Below are 20966 nucleotides of genomic sequence, written 5' to 3' on the forward strand. Positions count from 1 at the left end.
AGCCTCTCTCATCCAAAGCGAGGGGAAGCAGCCTGCGCAGCCCGCTTCTCCTTCCCGACTAAACACTGCAGCAGCTCTTTATTTCCTGGTTTGCACCAAGCTGCAGTATGACTGGCTGAGGGTTGAGCCAATCAGAAGGAAGGAGGTTAATGGGCATCCGATGCAGCCAGTCCAAAGACACATCAGGGCCCAGCCTTTTCAGGCTGAACGAGCCCCAGCTGTCGGCAATGATCATCAATGAGCTCACGTCCCTAGGGGGACGTAACACTTACGCATTATATAATGACGAAAAATGGACATGGTGAATCACACAAACAAGTTGATTAAGTTTAACCATGTTAACAAAGATCAACCTTTTCGTGTACATAACGGCACATGAAAACTTGGAGGCAGTTTTTCTCAGACTGAGAAACAAGACTGATGGTCTCGTTATTTTTACAGCAACTTACCTGCATAAATATGATCCGTAGTTATCAATATGATCCGTAAATATTAATATGATCCGTAGTTATCAATATGATCCGTAAATAATAATATGATTCGTAGTTATCAATATGATCCGTAAATATTAATATGATCTGTAGTTATCAATATGATCCGTAAATATTAATATGATCCATAGTTATCTCTATGATCTGTAGTAATCAATATGATCCAATTATAAATATGATCCGTAGTTATCAGTATTATCCTTAGTTATCAATATGATCCGTAATTATCGGGTAACAGGCATCTGCTGCCATTGTACTGCTGCATCTGATGGGCTGTCATCTGTTTGAGTTGCAGCATTGGTCGTAGTTGAAGAACAGCTGGAAACTTCCAGACTGCAGGACTTAATGAAGGGGTGGTTTATTAAGATCCTCAGTGTCCAGGGTCGGTCTGATGGTTTTGGTTTGGCTGGGTGGTTCAGGGTCGGGTTCGATGGTTCAGAGGTTTGACAGCAAGACATCCAGCATTTCGGATGTTTCTCTCTGTGTTTTTCCCCGCCAGCCCTAACTGTGGTCTGGCGTCTTCTTGTTGATGTTCTGTTGTTGATTTCAGTCTGTTTTTTACCCAGCCCTGCTAGCTCCATTAGCATCTGTGACTTAAAAGAGGAGAGAAGTGTGTAGAGCATAAACAAAGGTCTTTGGGAAGTTGTGCTCTATCCACAGACTTTATCTCAGAAAACAGCAAACTCATGTCGCTGTTTTTTTGTTTGTTTTGTTTTTTTTATGTGGATCCACAGTTAAGATGAAAAATTTGCCACAAACAAGTCGCGTGTGTCTTCACCTCCATGTATTCTAGTCTAGAGCGCAACTCTTCCTAACCTCCAGAAACATAGTAAATACATACAATTTTTAAAGTAATTAGGAATTTTTATTTGTCAGGAACAATACATTTTACTATAACAGGACAATAACTACATGTTAAGGCCACAATGTGCTAATTGCCATGGTTCCTTTTAAGTAAACTCTCCATTTTCCTAGCCCAGCCCCACTCACAACACAAAGAATCAACAGCTCACAGTTAGCATCGCTTGACTTGCAGCATAATCTGTGAGCTTCAAATCACTCACTAAGCTTGAAGTCTCCTGGCGCTGACTCGTTGCATGAACAACTTAGCTGGTCCATTTATATGACCATCAAAATGAGATATCTTGGAGTATTTCGATCATTTTAATAATCTGATATGAAGTGTCTACTTGCACTTCTGAAATACAATATTCAAAAGATGTCTACAACTGTGTCCCAATTCAGGGTCTATGCACTTCGAAGCGCAGGTTCGTCGGCTACATACGTCATAGTGGTACGCCAAGCACTGTCCCATTTGGAAGGCGCCTCCAAATCCACCCTACAAACCCACACTTTGTTTGGCATGTAGTGAAGGCTGCTGGTGGTGCATTCTTTACTGCCTCTTTTCTCCCAGAATTCATTGCACACAAGATGACAGCGAATGAGCAACAAAGCTCTGAAGAGTTTACGTTTACCTCACTATAGTTGAAATGTGACAAAACCAAATACATTAACAGTGTATGTTAAACAGTGGCATTAAAGTTTGTAATATTTTATATTTATGGATTTTTAAGGGATTAATGAAGAATATGTATCTGCTGCAAAACAACAGAGCCTCATAGTTTGTTTTTTGTTTTGTTAGTTTTTTTGCATTATTACTTGGTCGGTGTTAATGTTCACTAAAGTGTCCTATGATATGCAAACTTAGTCATTTCAGAGGTTTAAGTGTGAGCAGACACCCTGTAGCCTATTTAGTCTGGGCACTTCGAAGTGTGTAGACCCTGAATTGGGATACATCTTACATTTATTTCATGCCCCATGCACATACATACACATTGTATGTGCATGGTGACATCACTTCCTGTGATTTTGTTAAACGTGACAGAACCCACAGTCTTAGCATTAGAGGTAATAAAACTCTAAATAGTTTACAATGTAAATGTAATCCAATGGTGAATGAAAAAATCTGAATTCAGCATTATCTCGGTGAGAGAAGCTGATATTTGACAAATAGGTGCGTTGGGACAGCTGTGAACATAATCTAACAAAAACCCATTTATCCTCCTTATGTTTCTGAGTTTCTAGTTTTCCAGCCTTGCATTTAGAATTTTTACAATCAGATGATCAGAAACAAAGTCATTACGAGTCCTATTTTAAAAATCAGAATTTGGTATTATCTTGGAGAGAGAAGCTGACTTTGGACAAAAGCGACACACGCAACGTATTAGTTGTGAATATATGCTAAGATCTCGCCGAGCATCGGTAAGTCACGCAAGAGGGTCAGTGTTGTCACTGGAAAGGAAAACATACCTTTTTTTATTATTATTATTTTTGAGCTTTATCAATTGATATTGGATTAATTAAATTTGAATGGTAAATAGACAGAAAATTCTAAAAGAGGTTATAACAGACAAAGTTTAATTTTAAGACAGAAAATCTTTTGGGCAAGAAAAATAAATAAAAAAAAGTCACTAGAGGCAGCAACAAATTTGCACCACAACAGCTGCAAACATGATTTGGAATAACAAAAGATGTATAAAACCAAGATCAGCACCCTCCACATCTTTAGTTTAAACTAAAAAAAAAGCTGGAAAACACCCAAGCTAAATGTCACTCGTATATGAGTTTGTGTATAAAAGCAGTGGATTGTGTTAACCAAAGCCACCACAATGATTACACTAGACTGGTCATTGTTGGTGTGGGGTACCTGACTATGCTGTAGATATGAAGACAATAAGATGCCGTGAGATGAGGTGGAAAGGTTGTCTGCTGGTGCCATTGTATCATAAAACCAAGAATTTCTAAGACATGACTCTAAATCCAGCCTCAGCAGTCCACTGAACTGCCTATAATCCAGGGTTTTCAACCAGTAACAACATATTGGGCAGCAGTGGCACAGGCAGTAGGGGCAGTTGTGTATTTGGACAAGACATTTTACCCTCTTCGCCTCCAGTATCAACACTGTTTTTGTATAAATGTGTATGAATATTTGGTGCTGGTCGGAAAGGTCGTTGCCACATTTCCACCACAGTATTACATGAAATTTAATAAATGAAATGCATGACAACCAGGCCCGCAATATCTTATTAAAGACCAAAATTTGAAAATGTTTCACTTTGAAATCTTAACCAAGATTTCTGTTGAAAAGAAGCTCGTCAGTTTCAAAATCTCATGTTGTCTTTGTAGTGTTTTCTAGATAGAGAGTTTAACTTATTTGCAGAATTTTAGTACCAACGCTATCTGAGTATCATCAGGTTTACAAATACAGTACAATTTCAGGTCTTTTCCTTACAAATGTGCTCCTCTGTTTAAATTTGGTAAATGTGAGAAGACACCATCTTCTAAACTGCTCGTATAACTCACTTATCCCAATGCAAAGCTAATAGACTTGACATACTCGGTTATGTTTTATAAGTATTCACAAGTCAGTAATTGCTTTAGAGCAGCATTTTAATAAATAACTACATTAAAACTATTCATCTGCACATTTTAGAAATAACTAAAACTCCACAACATCCTTTGTTTTTACCAATAAACTGTGTGCTAGATGGATCAGACTGATCAGTATTCCATTCAACAGCTTTCCCTGTAATAAATTAACAGAAATCCAAACTCAGCTTTTCTCTGTTACCTTCAAAGGTCATATTGATCACTTACTCCACAACAGCCTCAAATGTAACTCCGCTCTGTTTCCTTCTCTCAGTCTTTCAACAATGTAAAGAGATATATTATTTTCCTGTTATAGCTAAGAAGCATGTGTTCCTCCCCAAATAGCATCTTATCGCTTTGTCCTCTACCTCTTCCTCACTGTCTCACAACTCTTCCTTCCTTTTTCCAAACATAACTTCATTCTATACCAGCGGACCTGTCCTACCCATTTCATGCCATGGATCTCTTTGGAAAAGAATATGGACATTTTTATCAGTTTTTCTGGAATTTTGCTGATTGCTTAAGGTCAATTCTAAATATATGTTTTTGTAAAATAACTAATAGTTTTCTCAATGGTGGTTTTTCTTACTAGATTAGGTTTAAATTGTTAGCAAACAACTAAAAAGACTCCCCTGGAATATGTGAATGCTTTTAAAGTTTTTTGCAGGCAAAGTTGCTGATACCAGGTCTCAAATTATTCCCTCAACTCGTGATCCATCTGTTTTCCAAATGTCTGGACATTATTACCTCTTGGATGCAGAGGGAATTTTATAGACTGTTGGCTCAGCCATGTTGTCTTTGATTAATCTCTGTCTTATCTGGGACTGTCCCTGTTGATTTTAAGTGTGTTGTAGTTCAGCCTCTTTTAAAAAAGCCAAATCTGGATCCTAGAGTTCTGTTAAACTTTAGAACAATCTCAAAATAGCCTTTTCTTTTCGTGCTCCTGGATTTAAAGTTCTCCACAGCACAGAATCTGTCCCTTTAAAAGTTTTTAATGTTCTTTTACCGACTCCGGGGACTGTACTATTTTAGTTCTTTTAGCTTCTTTTGATACAGTCAATAACAGCATTTGATTATTACGGGTTGAACAAAATTTTGGAATTAAGGGAACAGTACTTGAAAGTCTTATCTCACTAGCAGAAGTTTCTCCTACTCCTGTGGGCTACCCAAACATCCATTCTAGGACCCCCTTATTTTTTTTTTAATTTACATGCTTCCTTTAGGTTCTGTATTTTAAAAATATGGCGTCTTGTATCACTGCTTCACTGACAATGCACAGATATACGTGCATCCCTCTGAAGCAAAACAGTCAGACTTTCTAAATTTGATTTTGGTCCCTTGCACCATTAAAACAAAATTTCCATAATAAACCTTGGAGTTATTTTTGCTTTTTTATTTGACAAGCATATAATTGCCATAGTCAGAGCTAGCTTCTGTCAGATTTGAATTCTTGCAAACGTATTTTCTTTGTTTCTCTGATTTTGAAAAAGTCATTCATTCTTTTATTTTTTTCAAGACATGACTACTGTAACAGCCTCTATTCAGGTGTTGGTCAGTCCTTTCTGCACAATCAGCAGTTGGTTCAAAATGCCACTGGCCGGCTGTTAACTGGCACTTGGAAGAAAGACCACATCACACCTGTTTTGGCTTCTTTGCACTGGTTTGCTGTTCATTTTTTATTGTTTGGTTTTAAGTCTGTAAAAGAGTTGGCCCACTCTTATCTGTCCGATCTTTTAACTCCACATCCTTTTTCTAGATTCTGAGATTTACCGACCAGTTGCTCCTTGTAGTCGCGAGGTCCAGGTGAAACTAAAGGCCCATTTATGCTCGCTTACGTACGTAAATAGCAAAGTCTGTTTCAAACGTTGTCATACGTCGCCGTTCTCATACTTCCATGCGTGTTTTGCATTGCCATGGTTGTTAAAGGCAAAATAAGTAGCATTGACACCTAGTGTTTCAAATCAGAACTGCAGTCGAAAGAGAAAAACACAGAGAGCGTTCTTCCACCCTCACCTCACCTCACGTAGGTTGCCGGTTTGTGAGAGGACGGTTCTTTTATACAGTCTATGAAGGACGGAGAACATAGCGCCAGCAAACATCATGATGACGAGCGAAGATGATTCACACACACAGTAAGTTGCCATGCTTTGTAATGCTAGCGCTAATTTCACCCGCTAATTGACGTTATAGTAATTTCATAAGTTTATAAGGACAAACACAGTATTCACTTGGCCCAAACATCTTTACATTTGTTGTTGTAAACTAACAGGCCACCAATTTACTGCACTAATACATCCATACAGTCACACAAATTAATTTAATGAGTGCCGAGAAATAAATCAGACTAAAATCTTTGTAAATCAAGATAAACTTTTCGGTTAATTTAAGCAAAATTCCGGTGTTTACCTGTCGAGGAGAAACTTTGCCAGCTCAGACTTCTCCACCTTTCAAAAGATTCTCCAATACTGAACCTCGTTTTATTCTGTGTTTGGTCGTTTGCTTTTTTTAGCAGGATGCCGAGGCTTTTTAGGTTTTTCTGAAACTATTTCTGGTCCGCTTCTTTTACTAGCTTCCATACCTGCAGGCTGCTGCTCTTTTGCCAACATAAAATACCAAACGCTGCGTTGTTGCTATTAGGCAACCGTGGGGAGTCGCATATGATTGGTTAAGGAACCAGGAAGTTGGAAAGATGTGTTAATGTAGAGAGACAGATTGTTTATAGGGAAGCTTCCTTTTATCCCTCGCAGCAAATGAGAACATTTTAAATTATTTTTAAGGAAAAAATCCCAATTATTCAGCCTTTAAGTCAATTCCTCCTCTAGTAGGCAGTGCTAAGTTCAGAGTTCACTCCTGTGAGCCGGCATCAGTTTCAGACACCGTTTGGCAGCGGTAATGCTCTGGTATAAAGTTTTTTTCCAACCGCCCAATACACCCTAAACATTCGTATATATTCTTTCTTCAAAAGCTCGCGCAACAGTTTTTGTGCTCCTCTTAATTCTTCTACCCCCTTCATGTTCTAAATTCACAGAGTTTGGAGAGCAGGCATAAAACGACCTGTAACCTCAGGAAGTCAACACATGCCTGAGAAATGAGAACATTTTATTCTTACAGTGGAGGCAGATTGCAAGATGACTGGCTCTTCCATACAAACTGTGACATTATGCCAATGCCCCATGAGGAAGAGCACACACCGATGGAGATATCACAGCAGATGTGCAGAAATGCCTACATATTGTATATCTATTGGCCTCTGATATTATCAGAATCTAGGGAAGCCTTCAGTGCAAATCTCACCGAGACACCAGCATCAGCCTATCAGGAGACATCTGCAAAACACCTGCAATGCCTGGCAGGTCTTCTTACAAAATTAACAACAAATTAGCTCATTTCTGCACTTCAGAGGGCTGATTTTATCTTACAAGTCTGCCAAAGCAGCTGCAAGCTCTTTATATATTTTTAGTGAGCCTAAATAAATATGAGCAGAACTGATGGAGTGTACACGCAGTCAGACACTGATGAGCTCATCGGGGAGGAAAGCAAATGAGTGAAATGAAACTGTCAAAGCAAGACTGGAAATCTTTCATATACAGAATCTTCTCCTCGATCAGAAATAGACTGAACTTAATAACATTTTGCACAAATAATTAAAGACAATGAAAAACATTTTCACTGACGAACACCTTTGAATGTGCAGAAAAAAAATTATCTGGAATTCCTCTTCAACTGTTTTAGCTTAAAAAGAAGAAAATGGCAGATATTTGTATTTTTATATTTCATATTTTACATCACACAGAGATGTACTCTTCTTTTGACTAAACTGATTTAGAGATGCTGCTTTAGTATGATAATTGTATATAAGAGTATGTATCACTCAAGTTCACAAGAAAAAAAAATCAACTATGAGCATTATAGAAAACTTAACACTTCTGTTAAAAAAGAACAACATTGTTGCCCCTTTTAAAGATTTTAGTCCAGCAGCTGAGTCAGCAAACACAGATCGGTGCACCATTTGCCTCTGGAGTCGGCAAAACTCCAAATGCACATTTCATCAACATTATTAACACAAAAAACTGGAAATCATGAGCTAAAACAACACAGGAGAAAACAAACAAACCCACAGGGTAATACAGCGAAATCCACAACTTAAGAAACCTGCAGAGCCATGACGAAACACTGGTCTTTAAAGTAAACGGTTTTTTGGTAAATTAAAAGGAACTCCGCCAACTGTTTAGAAGAACAAAGCTGCAGACAACAACCCCACACTGCAGAGTTACAGAAAACTTTGCTTTCTTACCTTTCTCAACTGTAGTGACTCCCATCGATGGCTGACCCAGACTGGCTTTTGTCTCCCATTTTCCCTCATCCGGATGGTACATTTCCACAGAAGCTAGAGGGGTTTGCTGCTGATTCATGCCCCCAAGCACAATCACCTGGCTCCCCAGCGCCACAGCCGAGGCCCCTGCCCGTGCAGTGGGCAGTGGAGGCAGTTGGCTCCATGTCCGGCTTTCTACGTCCAGGACCTCAACACTGTCCAGCGGCAGGCCTGTCTCACTGCAGCCCCCCAGCACGTAGAGTAGGCCTTCGTGGTAGACAGGAGTGCAATAGACGCGGCGCTGCGACATGGGAGGGAACTGCTCCCAGTGCAGGGACTTGACAGGACTCACTGCCATCTCCTGTACAGGCATGTCTCCAAGGCGGAGAGGAGGGGGTGCACCATCACACACCGTGCTGGGGAGGAGGAGGATGAAGACAAGAGCAGAAAGGGAGGTGAGGGGGCTAGCAGAGAAACAAAGCAGAGGTACGAGCTTGTTTCTGTTTGGGTGACCAGATGAACTACTGTGTCCACAGAGGGAGTGAAACGTGGGGATGAAGAGGATGGGGATGTTAGTGAAAGATTAAAGCAAGAGAGGGAATGAGAGGAACTCACTTCTAAGCCAGATGTCACGACTCCCACTCTATCCAAATGTTTTATTCATCTAGCTCTCAGTGTTTTCGAGTAGGGGAAGCCATCTGTCCTTTAAACTCCTCTATTCCTTCCTCTTCTGCCCTTTTCTCTCAGCCACTTCCTTATTTTAGTTTTGGCTTGAGTATATTCCAGGTAAAAAAAAAAAAAAAAAACCCTGAGGAGCTTTCCAAAGGCTTATTTCTTAAGTCCAAAAACCATCAAAGTCAAGAGAGAATTACTGGAAAAAGAGAAGAAAAAAAAGCAGGGTAGTGGCACTAGATCAAAGACAGAAGACGGGCAGTGACAGAACACTGACCTTGTCTTGTGCCATGATTATCCAGCAGAAAGCCTTTAAAGCAGAAAGTTTAATACCTTCATACTAAAGGTAATTATTCAGGGTCCTCAGCAGTTTAATTGCAGAGTGTATGCTGCAAAAGTCCTTGATAACTGAACAAAAGTCTTACAGAAGTATAATATCTGCCAGACTTCCTTGAATTTTAAGAAAGTTTTCCCCCTTTAATTGAACAAGAACTCAAAATACCAGCGCACCATTGTGACTGGTTGTAAGACAGGGATTTCTGAACCATGTGCCTTAAAGCTTGCTGGTAGCTTTGGAGAGGATGAAGCTCCCTTGATAAGGCCCAACCTGAAAGAAAAGACAGCAAAGGGATTAAAGTAAACAGTTCAAGTCTAAAATATGCAAACACCTAAGCAAAAAAGATTCAACCTTTTACAGTTTTAAAATATTCTACTAAATATTTCCTTTGAGTTTGGATTACTACTTTATCTGAAAAAAGTGAAATCTCCCAACAGCCTTCCATCAATTTTTCAGTGTGCTTTGTCAGTAGTAGCATTGCATTTACAACCCAATGCCAGATGAAATGTGAATAAATAGTGCTGAAACAGTTTGTAAATCACACAAACCAGTATCTTATACCTTTACAATAAAACACAGAAAACATATAAAAAAATTAAAGTCTTACATTTTACTTTCCACCAAAAATATGAGCTGATCTTCAATTTGATGGCAATAACATGTCTTTAAAATAACTTGGGATAGGGTCAACAAGACGATGGAGAAAGCACTAAAAAGAAATAGATATAAGGACATTTAGCAGTTAATTAGATTATTTGGCAACATGTCAGTAAGAAGATTTGGGCATAAAAAGAGCACCATAGAGAGGCAGAGTCTCTCATAAATAAACACAGGCAGAGGCTCAGAAGTCTGGACAAGACTGCTTTTCAGAGGCATGTCTTCAGCAAGGAATTGATTAAAATTTAAATATAATACACAGTACATATGATCAAAAGAGTGTGAATCTGGAAACAATTCTGTGTGCCAGAGATTTGACTGAAAATCTTTATTGGATGTCTCAGGTGGTGCTACATTAACAAATATGAGTCTACTGGAAATCACTGCATGTTCTCGGGAAGATTTCCATGAATCTTCATTAAAAATGGACCAAGTCAAATTGGAAAACTGTGCTGTGTTCAGATGGATCAAAACTTTTAATTCATTTTGCTGCCCCCCCAAAGAAAAGAGGAGAGAAACCATGTGGTTTGCATTCTGAATTTATTTATTCATGCAGCACCCTCACTCAGGGCTGGACTGGCCATAGGGCATACCGGGCACTATCCCGGTGGGCCGATGGTGATTATGGGCCTGGCCGGCGGATTATTTTTTTTTTTTTATTATTTTATTTTATTTTATTTCATTTTTTTTGGAAGTGGGGAAGAGTTCCTACACATCTTACTAATGTTATTAGTATTGGTGCACAAAACTAATAGCTCGATCATCAGCCCATTAGCCATGATTGATTCTGGGCTGGACCAATCACAGCCGAGGGCCGCCCACCCGTTTGGGCCGCTGCAGTCAATCAATCATACACGGTCACGAAGAGAGGTTCACAAGATGGAGAACGCCAAAAAACGGAAAGGAGGGGCAGAAAAAATTCGGGAGAAAAAGAGACAAGCGCTTCAGGCAGATGCTGCCAAATGTACTAAGATTACAGAAATGTTTGCTGGTGGCCGGCGAGGAGTTCCGTCTTCAGCATCTAGATCCAAAGCAGTCCCAGGCGATGATGGTGGAAGTGGCCGGCAGGTGGATGAGGGGAAGGGAGGGCAGGACGGGAGACCCGCGACGCCGGCGACTGGCCGTGCAAGTGGAGAGAAAACTGCACTTCAGGTAAGAAATAAACTGTACCTGGTCAGTTTAGATAAAGTTTATTTGGTGTTTGGCATATTTTCTTTGTGCTCGCTTACTCTTGAGCTACTAGTTACAAGCAGGCTAAAGCTAATTCTACATGCTAGCTAGTGGGCTTTTCTACCGGTGTGCAGTTTTTTGGTCGATGCTATACTTATTGTGATTTTAATGCTTTAGTAATTTTATCCATTAGGTAGCTAGGTATAGTCTTAAATAGATAAATATTTCAGTGTTTTACTTATTGGCATATAAACACACACTTTTTAGAAAATTTACTAAGAAAGATAAAGCTCAACAGAGCAAAAATGTTGACCTAGTAAATGATGAGGATATATTCATCATACTTTCTCTGCACTGGCAGATACAATTTGAATTGAATTAAATTAACATTGCCAGGAGATGTAAAGTTGCAAAAAACATGAAAGTCGCTTTGGGTTTAAAGTTACTATTTTAAAGTATTTGTCTTTATTCTTGATATGCTGTGTTTTAATCTTTTTTAATTACTAACAACGCCATTCATTATCACACTTGTATGTTTCTGTTCAATTTAAAATGTTTTTTTTAATGAAATATTTTAGAAGGCCTTAATTTATCTGGTAAAATGTGGCCTTGAGATTGTAATCATGATATGAGGATCATGTAGATTTAACAAGAGATAATAGCATCAGTCATTGCATAATTTCTTTACTTGGTTTATGTAGTTTTTCATCAAATAATAACTTGGCCATAATATTACTGATTATTTAATGCAGGTTTTTGTGACTTAGTTATCTGGCAACAGAATACCATAATCTTAACAAATTATGTCAATATTTATATGTTACACCAGGTTGATTCACCATCACCAGTTGAGCTGTGTGTGAGAGAGACAGAGGAGCAGGAGAGAGAGACAGAGGAGCAGGAGAGAGAGACTGAGGAGGAGAGAGAGACTGAGGAGCAGGAGAGAGAGACAGAGGAGCAGGAGAGAGAGACTGAGGAGCAGGAGAGAGAGACAGAGGAGCAGGAGAGAGAGACAGAGGAGCAGGAGAGAGAGACTGAGGAGCAGGAGAGAGAGACAGAGGAGCAGGAGAGAGAGACAGAGGAGCAGGAGAGAGAGACTGAGGAGCAGAGACAGAGCCAAGGCATAGACTACTTTGCTCGGCCTGAGCCTGCTATGTTACAGGCATTCTTAGATCACCACCCACAGCAGGATACCAGCAGTGCAGTTTTGATGAGGGTGTTCACCTGTAAAGATGGCACCAGCAGGAAGTGGCTCACTTATTGCAAAGAACGCCATTTATTGTTCTGCTTTGTGTGTCTGGCATTCGCAAAGCGGACTGATACCAGCACATTTATTACAGGCATGAGTGATTGGCGACATGTACATGTGCGCACAGAGGAGCATGAAAAGAGCGCTGCACACCAGACATGTGTTGAAGCTTTTTTCTTAAGGAGCTCAAAAAGCAACATCAGCAGCTTGTTCTCTGGTAATCAGATGTCAGCTCATAGGGAACAAGTCAAAAAGAGACGCCAAGTTTTGGATCGAGTAGTGAATGTGGTAAAAGTACTTGGGAAGAGGGGGCTGAGCTATAGGCAGGTGGAGAATGAGGCCGCATACACCTTGGATGACGATAGCATTGACCATGGTAACTTTTTGGAACTGATTGTGTTATTAGGCAAGTATGATGTGTGCCTTAGAGAACATCTAAATGACTGTATTGAAAAAAGCAGGAAGTTGCATCAGTCCAGTGGATCAAGAGGTAGAGGGTCTCTCATCACCCTACTCTCCAAAACAACCGTTGACTCGGTGATTGACACACTCGGGCACCTCATCCAAGAGAGAATTGCCAGTGACGTCCAGAAAGCTGGAATGTTTTCTGTTCAGTTAGACACAACTCAGGACATAACAGGCTATGATCAGTGTTCAGTTATCCTCAGGTATGTCACTGAGGCTGTGCAAGAGAGGCTTGTTGCTATAGTGAGGTGCGAAGCTGCAACAGGGCAGAACTTTGTGAACTTGCTCTCAGGAGTTTTGCAGCATCTGAATGTGGACAAAACCATGTGCATCGGTAATGCAACAGATGGGGCATCAAATATGCAGGGCCAATATAAAGGCTTTTCAGCACTGATGACCTCGCAGGCTCCAACTCATGTGCATGTGTGGTGCTATGCACATGTACTTAATCTTGTGCTTGCTGACACGACACAAAGTGTCATTGAAAGTGGAACGCTTTTCAGTCTGGTTAATGACATCGCTGTGTTCATCAAAGAGTCCTATCAGAGGATTAATCTGTGGGAGAAACAAACCCCAGAAGAGAGGAGACACAGACGTCTGAGTCCAATAGGTGAGACTAGGTGGTGGTCCAAGCATGATGCTCTCCAAAAAATCTTTGGACATTTTGGAAAACCGGAAAATGGCCTCTTCATTGATGCAGTGCTTACACTGGAGGCCATTGAAAAACGGGAAAAAGAAAAACCAGCTGTTCGTGCCAAAGCACGGGGCTATAAGGAGTGTCTCTTGAAATATGAAACTGTTTTAACAGCACAGATTTTCCTTCGAGTGTTTGAGCAAACAACCCCACTGTCCAAGTACCTCCAGTCGATGGGAATGGACATCCTCTCAGCCCATCGTATGGTGACTGCCACACAAGAGAGCCTCAAAAGCATCTCTCGGAATTTCACAATTGTGAAGACAGCTGCAGACACATTTGTGAAATGGACAAATGAGCAACTGGAGGAGAGAGAAGACAATACTGAGATGGAAGTGGAAGCTGCACTACCCGAGAAGAGAGCAAAGAAGAGAAAAAGCAGGGCTGGAGAGATGGCTGATGATGAGGTACCCATTAATGCTGACAAAGCATATGAGGTGAAAGTGCACAATACCATTCTGGACACAGCCATTGAGGCAATCCACAGAAGATTTGTCACACATGGTTCTCTCCTTGCTGATTTGGCATGGCTAGATCCCAGAAAGTTTGATCAGGTCAGAACTGCTTCTCTCCCTAGTAATGCACTTCAAAACCTCAGCACATGTCTCCTCAAATTTGATAGCAGGGCAACTGTAAATAACCTCCAGTCAGAACTGAAAATTTTTGCTGGACAGTGGGACAGGCTTAAGGCATCTCATGTGGATGAGTACAAGACCAGAACAGCAGAGGATGGATCTGCAGAATGGGAACAAGAAAGTGAGATTGTGACCAAAAGCTGTGATTCGTGCAAAAATTGCCCACTGTGCTGCTATCAACTTCTCAGACGGTTCAACATGCTCTCAGATGTTTATCGTCTCCTTGGGCTTGCATACAAGTACCTGCTGACCCTCTCTCTGACTCAGGTAGCCTGTGAAAGAACATTCTCAACACTCAAATTTATTAAAAGCAGACTCAGAAGCAGCCTGTCCGCGAACAGGCTACAGATGTTTATGCTCATGGCCACTGAAAAGGACATTCTCATGTCATTGGACTCCGACATGGTCATTGATCGGGTAGCTGAGAAGAGTGAGCTGTTGAGAAAGTTGCTTTTGTAGCTTGATGAGGGGAAAAAAATGATCAAAACACTCATTATAAGGTATCAGATATTAGATTAAACTTTACTGCCATTGCATAAACATATACTGTATAAACATTGGTTGTTTCTCCAGCCTTAACCTGTCACTGTTTTATAGGATGCTGTCACTCATTTTTGGAAGCCTGCTGTGGTTTCCTCAAAGTAAGTACTGCATAGAATTGGTGATTCAACTAATTTTCTAAAAAGCAGTACTGTGATCACCTGAGTAAGTCCATCAAGTCTTATTCTTTCTCATCTTTCTTTCCCTGGTTTCTTTCACTATTTAAAGGGTTCCATGTTTGAGGAAATATTATGTGCTGCTGACCTGAGTTTTGCTGCTGCTGGATGTCAATGCTGACTTTATTAATATGGTTTATTAATATGGTGGGTACATACTGTTTATGAAAACAGTACTCACTTTTAGTAATATCTATCTAATTTTTGCTCTACTGTGTCATATTTTGTCATACTTTTTAGGATCCAAGAATATGTTGTTCATTTGTTCAGGAGATTGAGTACACCATGCATCCTTTTGGTTCTCTCCAAGTACTGTAAGTACTGCATGGAACTGATTATTCAACTATTTCTCTGGAGTACATAGACCAGTACTGTGATCACCTGAGTAAGTCCATCAAGTGTTATTCTTTCTCACCTTTTTCTGTCTGTCTCCTATCACTTTTTGAAGGGTTCCATGTTGGAGGAAATATTCTTTGCTACTCTGCTGTTTGTGTGGAATAAATAATCTCTAAAAATATTGCTAAATCTCTCATTTATTAATAATAATATTCATCAGTGAACATGTTCCATTATTCCCTTGTCTTAATTTTGGCTATGCCATTATATCTTGTTTAGATCAAGCAGCCTTTTTGTTTCTACTAAGTAGAATAACTGTCCGAGAGAATGGTGTGGTTTTAAATTTATTAGGCTTAATTGTTTTTCCATCAATACCTGGTGGGCTGGTCTGGGCTCAATATGCCCGGGCCGATTTTTTGTCCCAGTCCAGCCCTGCCCTCACTTCTTTGGAATTAATTTATAAATTGCTTAAACTTGAGTGAAATGTTCTGGGCAATTGAAATATACTTTTCATATAAAGCTACAAAAGGGTTAGTCCATTCCTCCAAACAGACTGAATGTAAATTATTAAGATGCTTCAAGCCTCTTTGATGTCATAGTTTCACAGTTCTGTCCAAAGCTTTGCAGTAAAATAGGATTTCATGACGGCTAGTCCAATACCTTGATTTCATAAGCCATTTTACTACAGCTCACAGTTGTTAACCCATTTCAGACCAACCTTAAATTTTCTGGCTGACGTCTTTAAATACTGATTCAATATATGCACAGACTTTCCCTTTAACATGCTACCATTAACTTCTCTTTGCACTTTTCTGTTTGTATAATCTGACTGCAAAGCTTAGTGTTTCTGACTTGCTGACAGTAACTTCACTTTGCTCAGGCTTCATTTTTTTGTAAAAAGTAAGTACTCTGTAAAAGTAAGTTTAATTTAAATTTGCAGTAGTAAAGCCTTATTTTAATGCTGACAGTTTCAGAGCCACTAAGATGTTTTGGGAAGTAATTGTGCAAGTAGAAAGCAAACGTTAGCTGTGAACATTCCTGCTGTGAATTTAGTGTATGTCTTGTTTATATCACAGCAAATCTGAGCAACAATCATTTCAATTCAAATTTATTTATAAACCAATACAAACACCACCTGCTGACCAAAGTGCTTCACAGATAAAACCTGATAAAATAGCAATAAGACAACCAAAGAAACACAATTAATGAATACCAACAACCACTGCAGCTATTTGATGTGGGGCTAAATGCATCTTAGTGGGATTTTACTGCCAATTTTTAACTGAAGAAAAAGATACTTGGATTGAGTATAAGAAAAGATGATAGGCTGGGTTCAAGCACACCCTTTCACAACATGAAACACATTTCAAAAAGTTCAGTTTATCTCTCTTAAAAATTCCCAGAAAAGATGACCCAAGGTTAAGTCAGAAGCTGTCTCAGTGAGAACAAGTAATCCTGTCAGGTTTCATCAGAAGAGTCAAGCATTCGTTTTATGATGCTTTAATCATCAGAACCACATGACAAACAAGAAGACTGTCTATGCAATGTGTGTGTTTGTGTGTGTCCCGCTATCCGTGTGTGTTGCATACTCAACAGGGGGTGAGGACACCGTGGCCTGAGGATTGACAAAGAAAGCCATGCTATTTAGCAGGTGGGAGGAGGGAAAAAAAGAAGCAACACAATACACCTTCCTTTCTTTCGCCTTCTCCACAGCTGACCTTATATTCTTGCTCACACTCACATAATGTTATAATACTGTATATTCATAATTAATGATGCCCTCTTCCTCGTCCCAATTACTGTCCTGAACCCTGTGGACACACTGACCTTTAGCAGTGACAGGGAAAAAAAAAAAAAAAAAAAAAAAAAAGAAGGCAAAAAGCAGCAAAATTATTTTGCATCTATACCTACATACTATGTGTGGATATGTTTGGATAAAAATCATCACATGAACTTCTTTGTGTGGAAAGCAGAGGAAAAAAGAAAAAAAGAAAATTCAGTGAAATCATAGCATAGCGGAATAAAAAGCAGTGGTTGACATTGTTGCCAAAGAAAAGGGGGCCCAGCAGGAAAAGTTTGGGTACCACTGTCCGTGCACGAGGTGTTCCAATAAACAGATTATCTTCATAGGACCATTTAAGAGTGTTTTTTTTATTTCTCAACCTGTTTTGGGTCACAGTGCATCAAATGCAGTTGTTTCACCAAAGCCTTTGTATCTCTGAGATATGTACAAGATGTCCTTTGATTTTAAAATCACCATTTCTTCCGGTAGACGTAAATACTTCACGTCCGCCCCCTGTCCAATCAGAACCCTTCCCAACCCCTAGATCTGAAGCGGAATTAAATAAAGATTAAACGTGCTTTCCATGGAAACATCAATTCGAAATTATTATTTATATGTAAACACGAAGGAGAATACTTTATATCTGAATTATTTCATTCTAAATAATTAATTCAGACAGAAACGTAGCCATTAACCATGGCTATTAGTACATATGAGAAGGTGACATGGTCAATTAAAGGCTGTCAAAGCAGAAGTGAGGGAGACAGACTTTGAAAAAGGAAACTCAAGTGGACACACTGATTCATAAACACATAAAATAGTGTAGTTAAACAAAAAGTCTTGATAAACTGTGCACCAACCATGTTACTTTAGATTTTCTTGCTATTCAGAAGCTGCTTCAGTTTTAATTTGTCAGGATGTTGATGTTCATACATACATGTTCTCAACAGTTTTAATTTGACAACACTTAAAAATATGAAGGACACAGTCTATGGTGATAATTTCCAGTCTTTCTTGCTACTGATCACTAGTTCATGACCTATCCTATGCATCTTTTCCACAGTTAACATTTCTTCTACCAACTAAAGATTCCTTTTTACACTGAATTCCTTACACCAATTCCAGTCCTGGAGGGCTGTTATCCTGCACTCTAGAGATGCAAAACCATCTAATTACTACCAAAAATTGTGACATTACTGCTGTTTTTGTTTTTGGTGAAACTGGGCTAGCGCTGATTTTAGCTGACAAATATGAAGATAAACATGAAGACAGAATAAAGCTTGTTACTGTTTTGAGGTCTTTGACCAACTAAAACTGGACTTAAATGATCACTAAGCTTTGTTTCTGCTTTATACACAGCTGTGATGCCATCATGATGACAAAAGCGCTATGTGTATCATGTTCAGGTGGGGAAAAAATTCATAAAAGTTTTAACTGACTAAAAGAAAATTCAGTGCTGCCATACCAGCACAGGATGCTAATGTTTGATGTAAAATAAGTGCTTTGAAATTCCTGCTAAATTTTAACATCTGAAGCTTGACATAAACTATGTACTCTCAACTCATACAAGATTAGCAGATACACCATACCCATAATCATGCTTATGTATCTTGTTTAACTCAGTTTAATGGAAAATATAATCTTCCATCTCAAATCTGTGGTTGATGGTGCCAAAAAGAAGTGGCTTAAAGGCTGAGATCTGAGGATTTTCTACAGTCTGTGCTGAAACTACTGTATGTATTTATAATAAGGATCTAATTGAGCGGTTTCATTATATAATACCAGTAGACTCAAAAGTACACACTGTCCCAATGCTCAGCTGCTAGAGATTATTGTATCCTGCAGTAATCAGCAGGAATGGTGCCATGTTGGAACATCCATGGCAGATGTGACTATGACCACGAATCCCTAGAGTTCTGTCGCTGTGAGCAACACATGCTGACCGACTGACAGTCAGTCAACAATACAGCTAAAAGAATCAGCCACCAAATGAAAGGAAAAAAAAAAAAATCATGATTTTTTCAATTTAGTTTAATTTTACTAAAAATTGTGATTTTTTTTTATCTTTCTATGTTAAACTGTATTTTATGTTTTTGTTACCATATACCTGATACAATGGAACTTGGATGGAACTTGATACAAGATTAAAACACCACTGCTTCTCTGTTCGTGGTGTGTATATAGTACAGCATGTCATCAAAGAAAAAAGTCTTGCAGCAATCTAAAACTTTAAGAAATCAATGACCAAGAAGGTGTGGAAATTTAGAAAGCATAGGAATACAATAATGGGTTTCTTTGGAGAACTAACAGATAAATACTTTTTACAACCCAATGTAGCACAAGCCTTACCACCAACAAACAATGAAATATAGATTAATACAATTCAAAAGAAGCCAACAAGATCCTCAAATCATCAATAAATCAATATACCAGTGATTAATTGCAGCAACCAATATAGAACAGCATTTTATTCAAACTACATTTCATATCAAGCAATGTGTCATGACGTAATCACTAAATAGTGATGAACCTATGGAGGATTAAGTTATTATTCTCCATTTGCTTTATGTGGCTTCAGAGCGAGTTTTACCTCATAGCCTATTCCATAATTTTGTGGAACTAGTAGTTTGTCTCATGTCACTTTAAGACACTAAAGGCCACTGCTTTTCATTCAAAACCTTTTTTTATTCAGCAATAAACAAACACTGTTGACATGTAGTTGATGATGACTTTCTATGCTTAAAATCTGTAGCTTATAAAACAAACATGTTTCTGAAAGGCAGTGGTAGGGCCAAAAACACTGAATGAATACAGAATGAAAGCTGCACTAAGATTTACTTCACATCCTTAATGTAAAGGATGTGAGCTGTTATATAATCAATGCAGTTAGAATTATCCAACAAACTTTGAGTTAGAAAATCATTAAGTCAACACAATTATGTCAAGAGTAGCAAAATTCCAGCCTGGACTTTATTCATGGGCCACATTCATCATACTGGCATTGGTAGAAAAGAAAAGAAAAGAAAAGAAAAGAAAAGAAAAGAAAAGAAAAGAAAAGAAATAACAGTGAAGTGATTTTTATTCTTTTCTTACGTATTCAAAATGTGCTTTTCAAAATTACTTAACTTCAACTAAATTGTCAAAAGATTCTACCATCCCAATTGAGAAACATTAATCTAGAGGATCAAACTATGGACACCTAATTTAAATTTAAATTTAAATTCTAAATTTGTGGATTTTCAGGTATAATAAGCAGACAATCAATATTTGTCTTGCTCCTCTGTGTTTTTTTATTATTAATATATAATAATATACTAGTAATTATGTGTATTTCCTGTTTGAGTGTTATTTGGAACTTTTTTCCAAAATGAACAAATATTTACTTGTTGAACTTTTCTCCAAAAAGGTTTCTGTTGTATTGGATGTACTTATTCATTTATATATATTAACTCTATATTTAGTCTATAATAATCTTTGGATGTTCCCATGTAGTCACTAAATAAAAACAGGACAGTTACTGTTCTGGGAAGATTAATCCTATAATACATAGCATGACTATAAGCCACTTTTTAGTTGGTCTTAATATGTGAATACATAATGTAAATATGCACCACATGAGCAATTATTCAAACAAATTAAATAACAGAACAGAGCTCTGCAGATGGCTTGATTTTAATTAATATAGTAAATTAATGTAAGAGTTCTTAAAATGTCCATATGCCTAAAAGTATACTGCCATGATCACTACTAAACATTTACAGCTGAGTAGCTTATGAAATTAACAGCAGGCAATTACTGGCTGTAAAGCTATGAAGTTTGTGTACTTTAGGAATTTCTGACATATAATTTCTCACTATATTGACACATTGTTCAATAAACTTGTGTTAAAATTATTTAGGATGAAAAGAAACAAGAAACTCAAGGTGAGATTCGTGCTCACTGCAACCAAACAATGACAGAACTGTGACCACTGAACCAGATTAAACTCCTTCTGATAGCAGCTCAGTCTGTCGTCAGGGA

At 38.6% G+C, this 20966-nt stretch overlaps 1 protein-coding gene across 1 annotated transcript in view; it reads right to left on the reverse strand.

Moving 5' to 3' along the window:
• LOC121651147 (kelch domain-containing protein 8B-like) overlaps positions 1-8808 on the reverse strand; it is a 194472-nt gene extending 185664 nt beyond the window's left edge. The window contains exon 1 of the mRNA XM_042003081.1: positions 8215-8808. Within this exon, the coding sequence (XP_041859015.1) occupies positions 8215-8605 (391 nt within the window). The 5' untranslated portion in view covers positions 8606-8808. The remainder of the gene's footprint in view (positions 1-8214) is intronic.
• Positions 8809-20966: the final 12158 nt, after the last annotated feature.

The sequence above is a fragment of the Melanotaenia boesemani genome, chromosome 13 (assembly GCF_017639745.1).
Source record: "Melanotaenia boesemani isolate fMelBoe1 chromosome 13, fMelBoe1.pri, whole genome shotgun sequence".
NCBI classification, from domain to species: Eukaryota; Metazoa; Chordata; class Actinopteri; order Atheriniformes; family Melanotaeniidae; genus Melanotaenia; species Melanotaenia boesemani.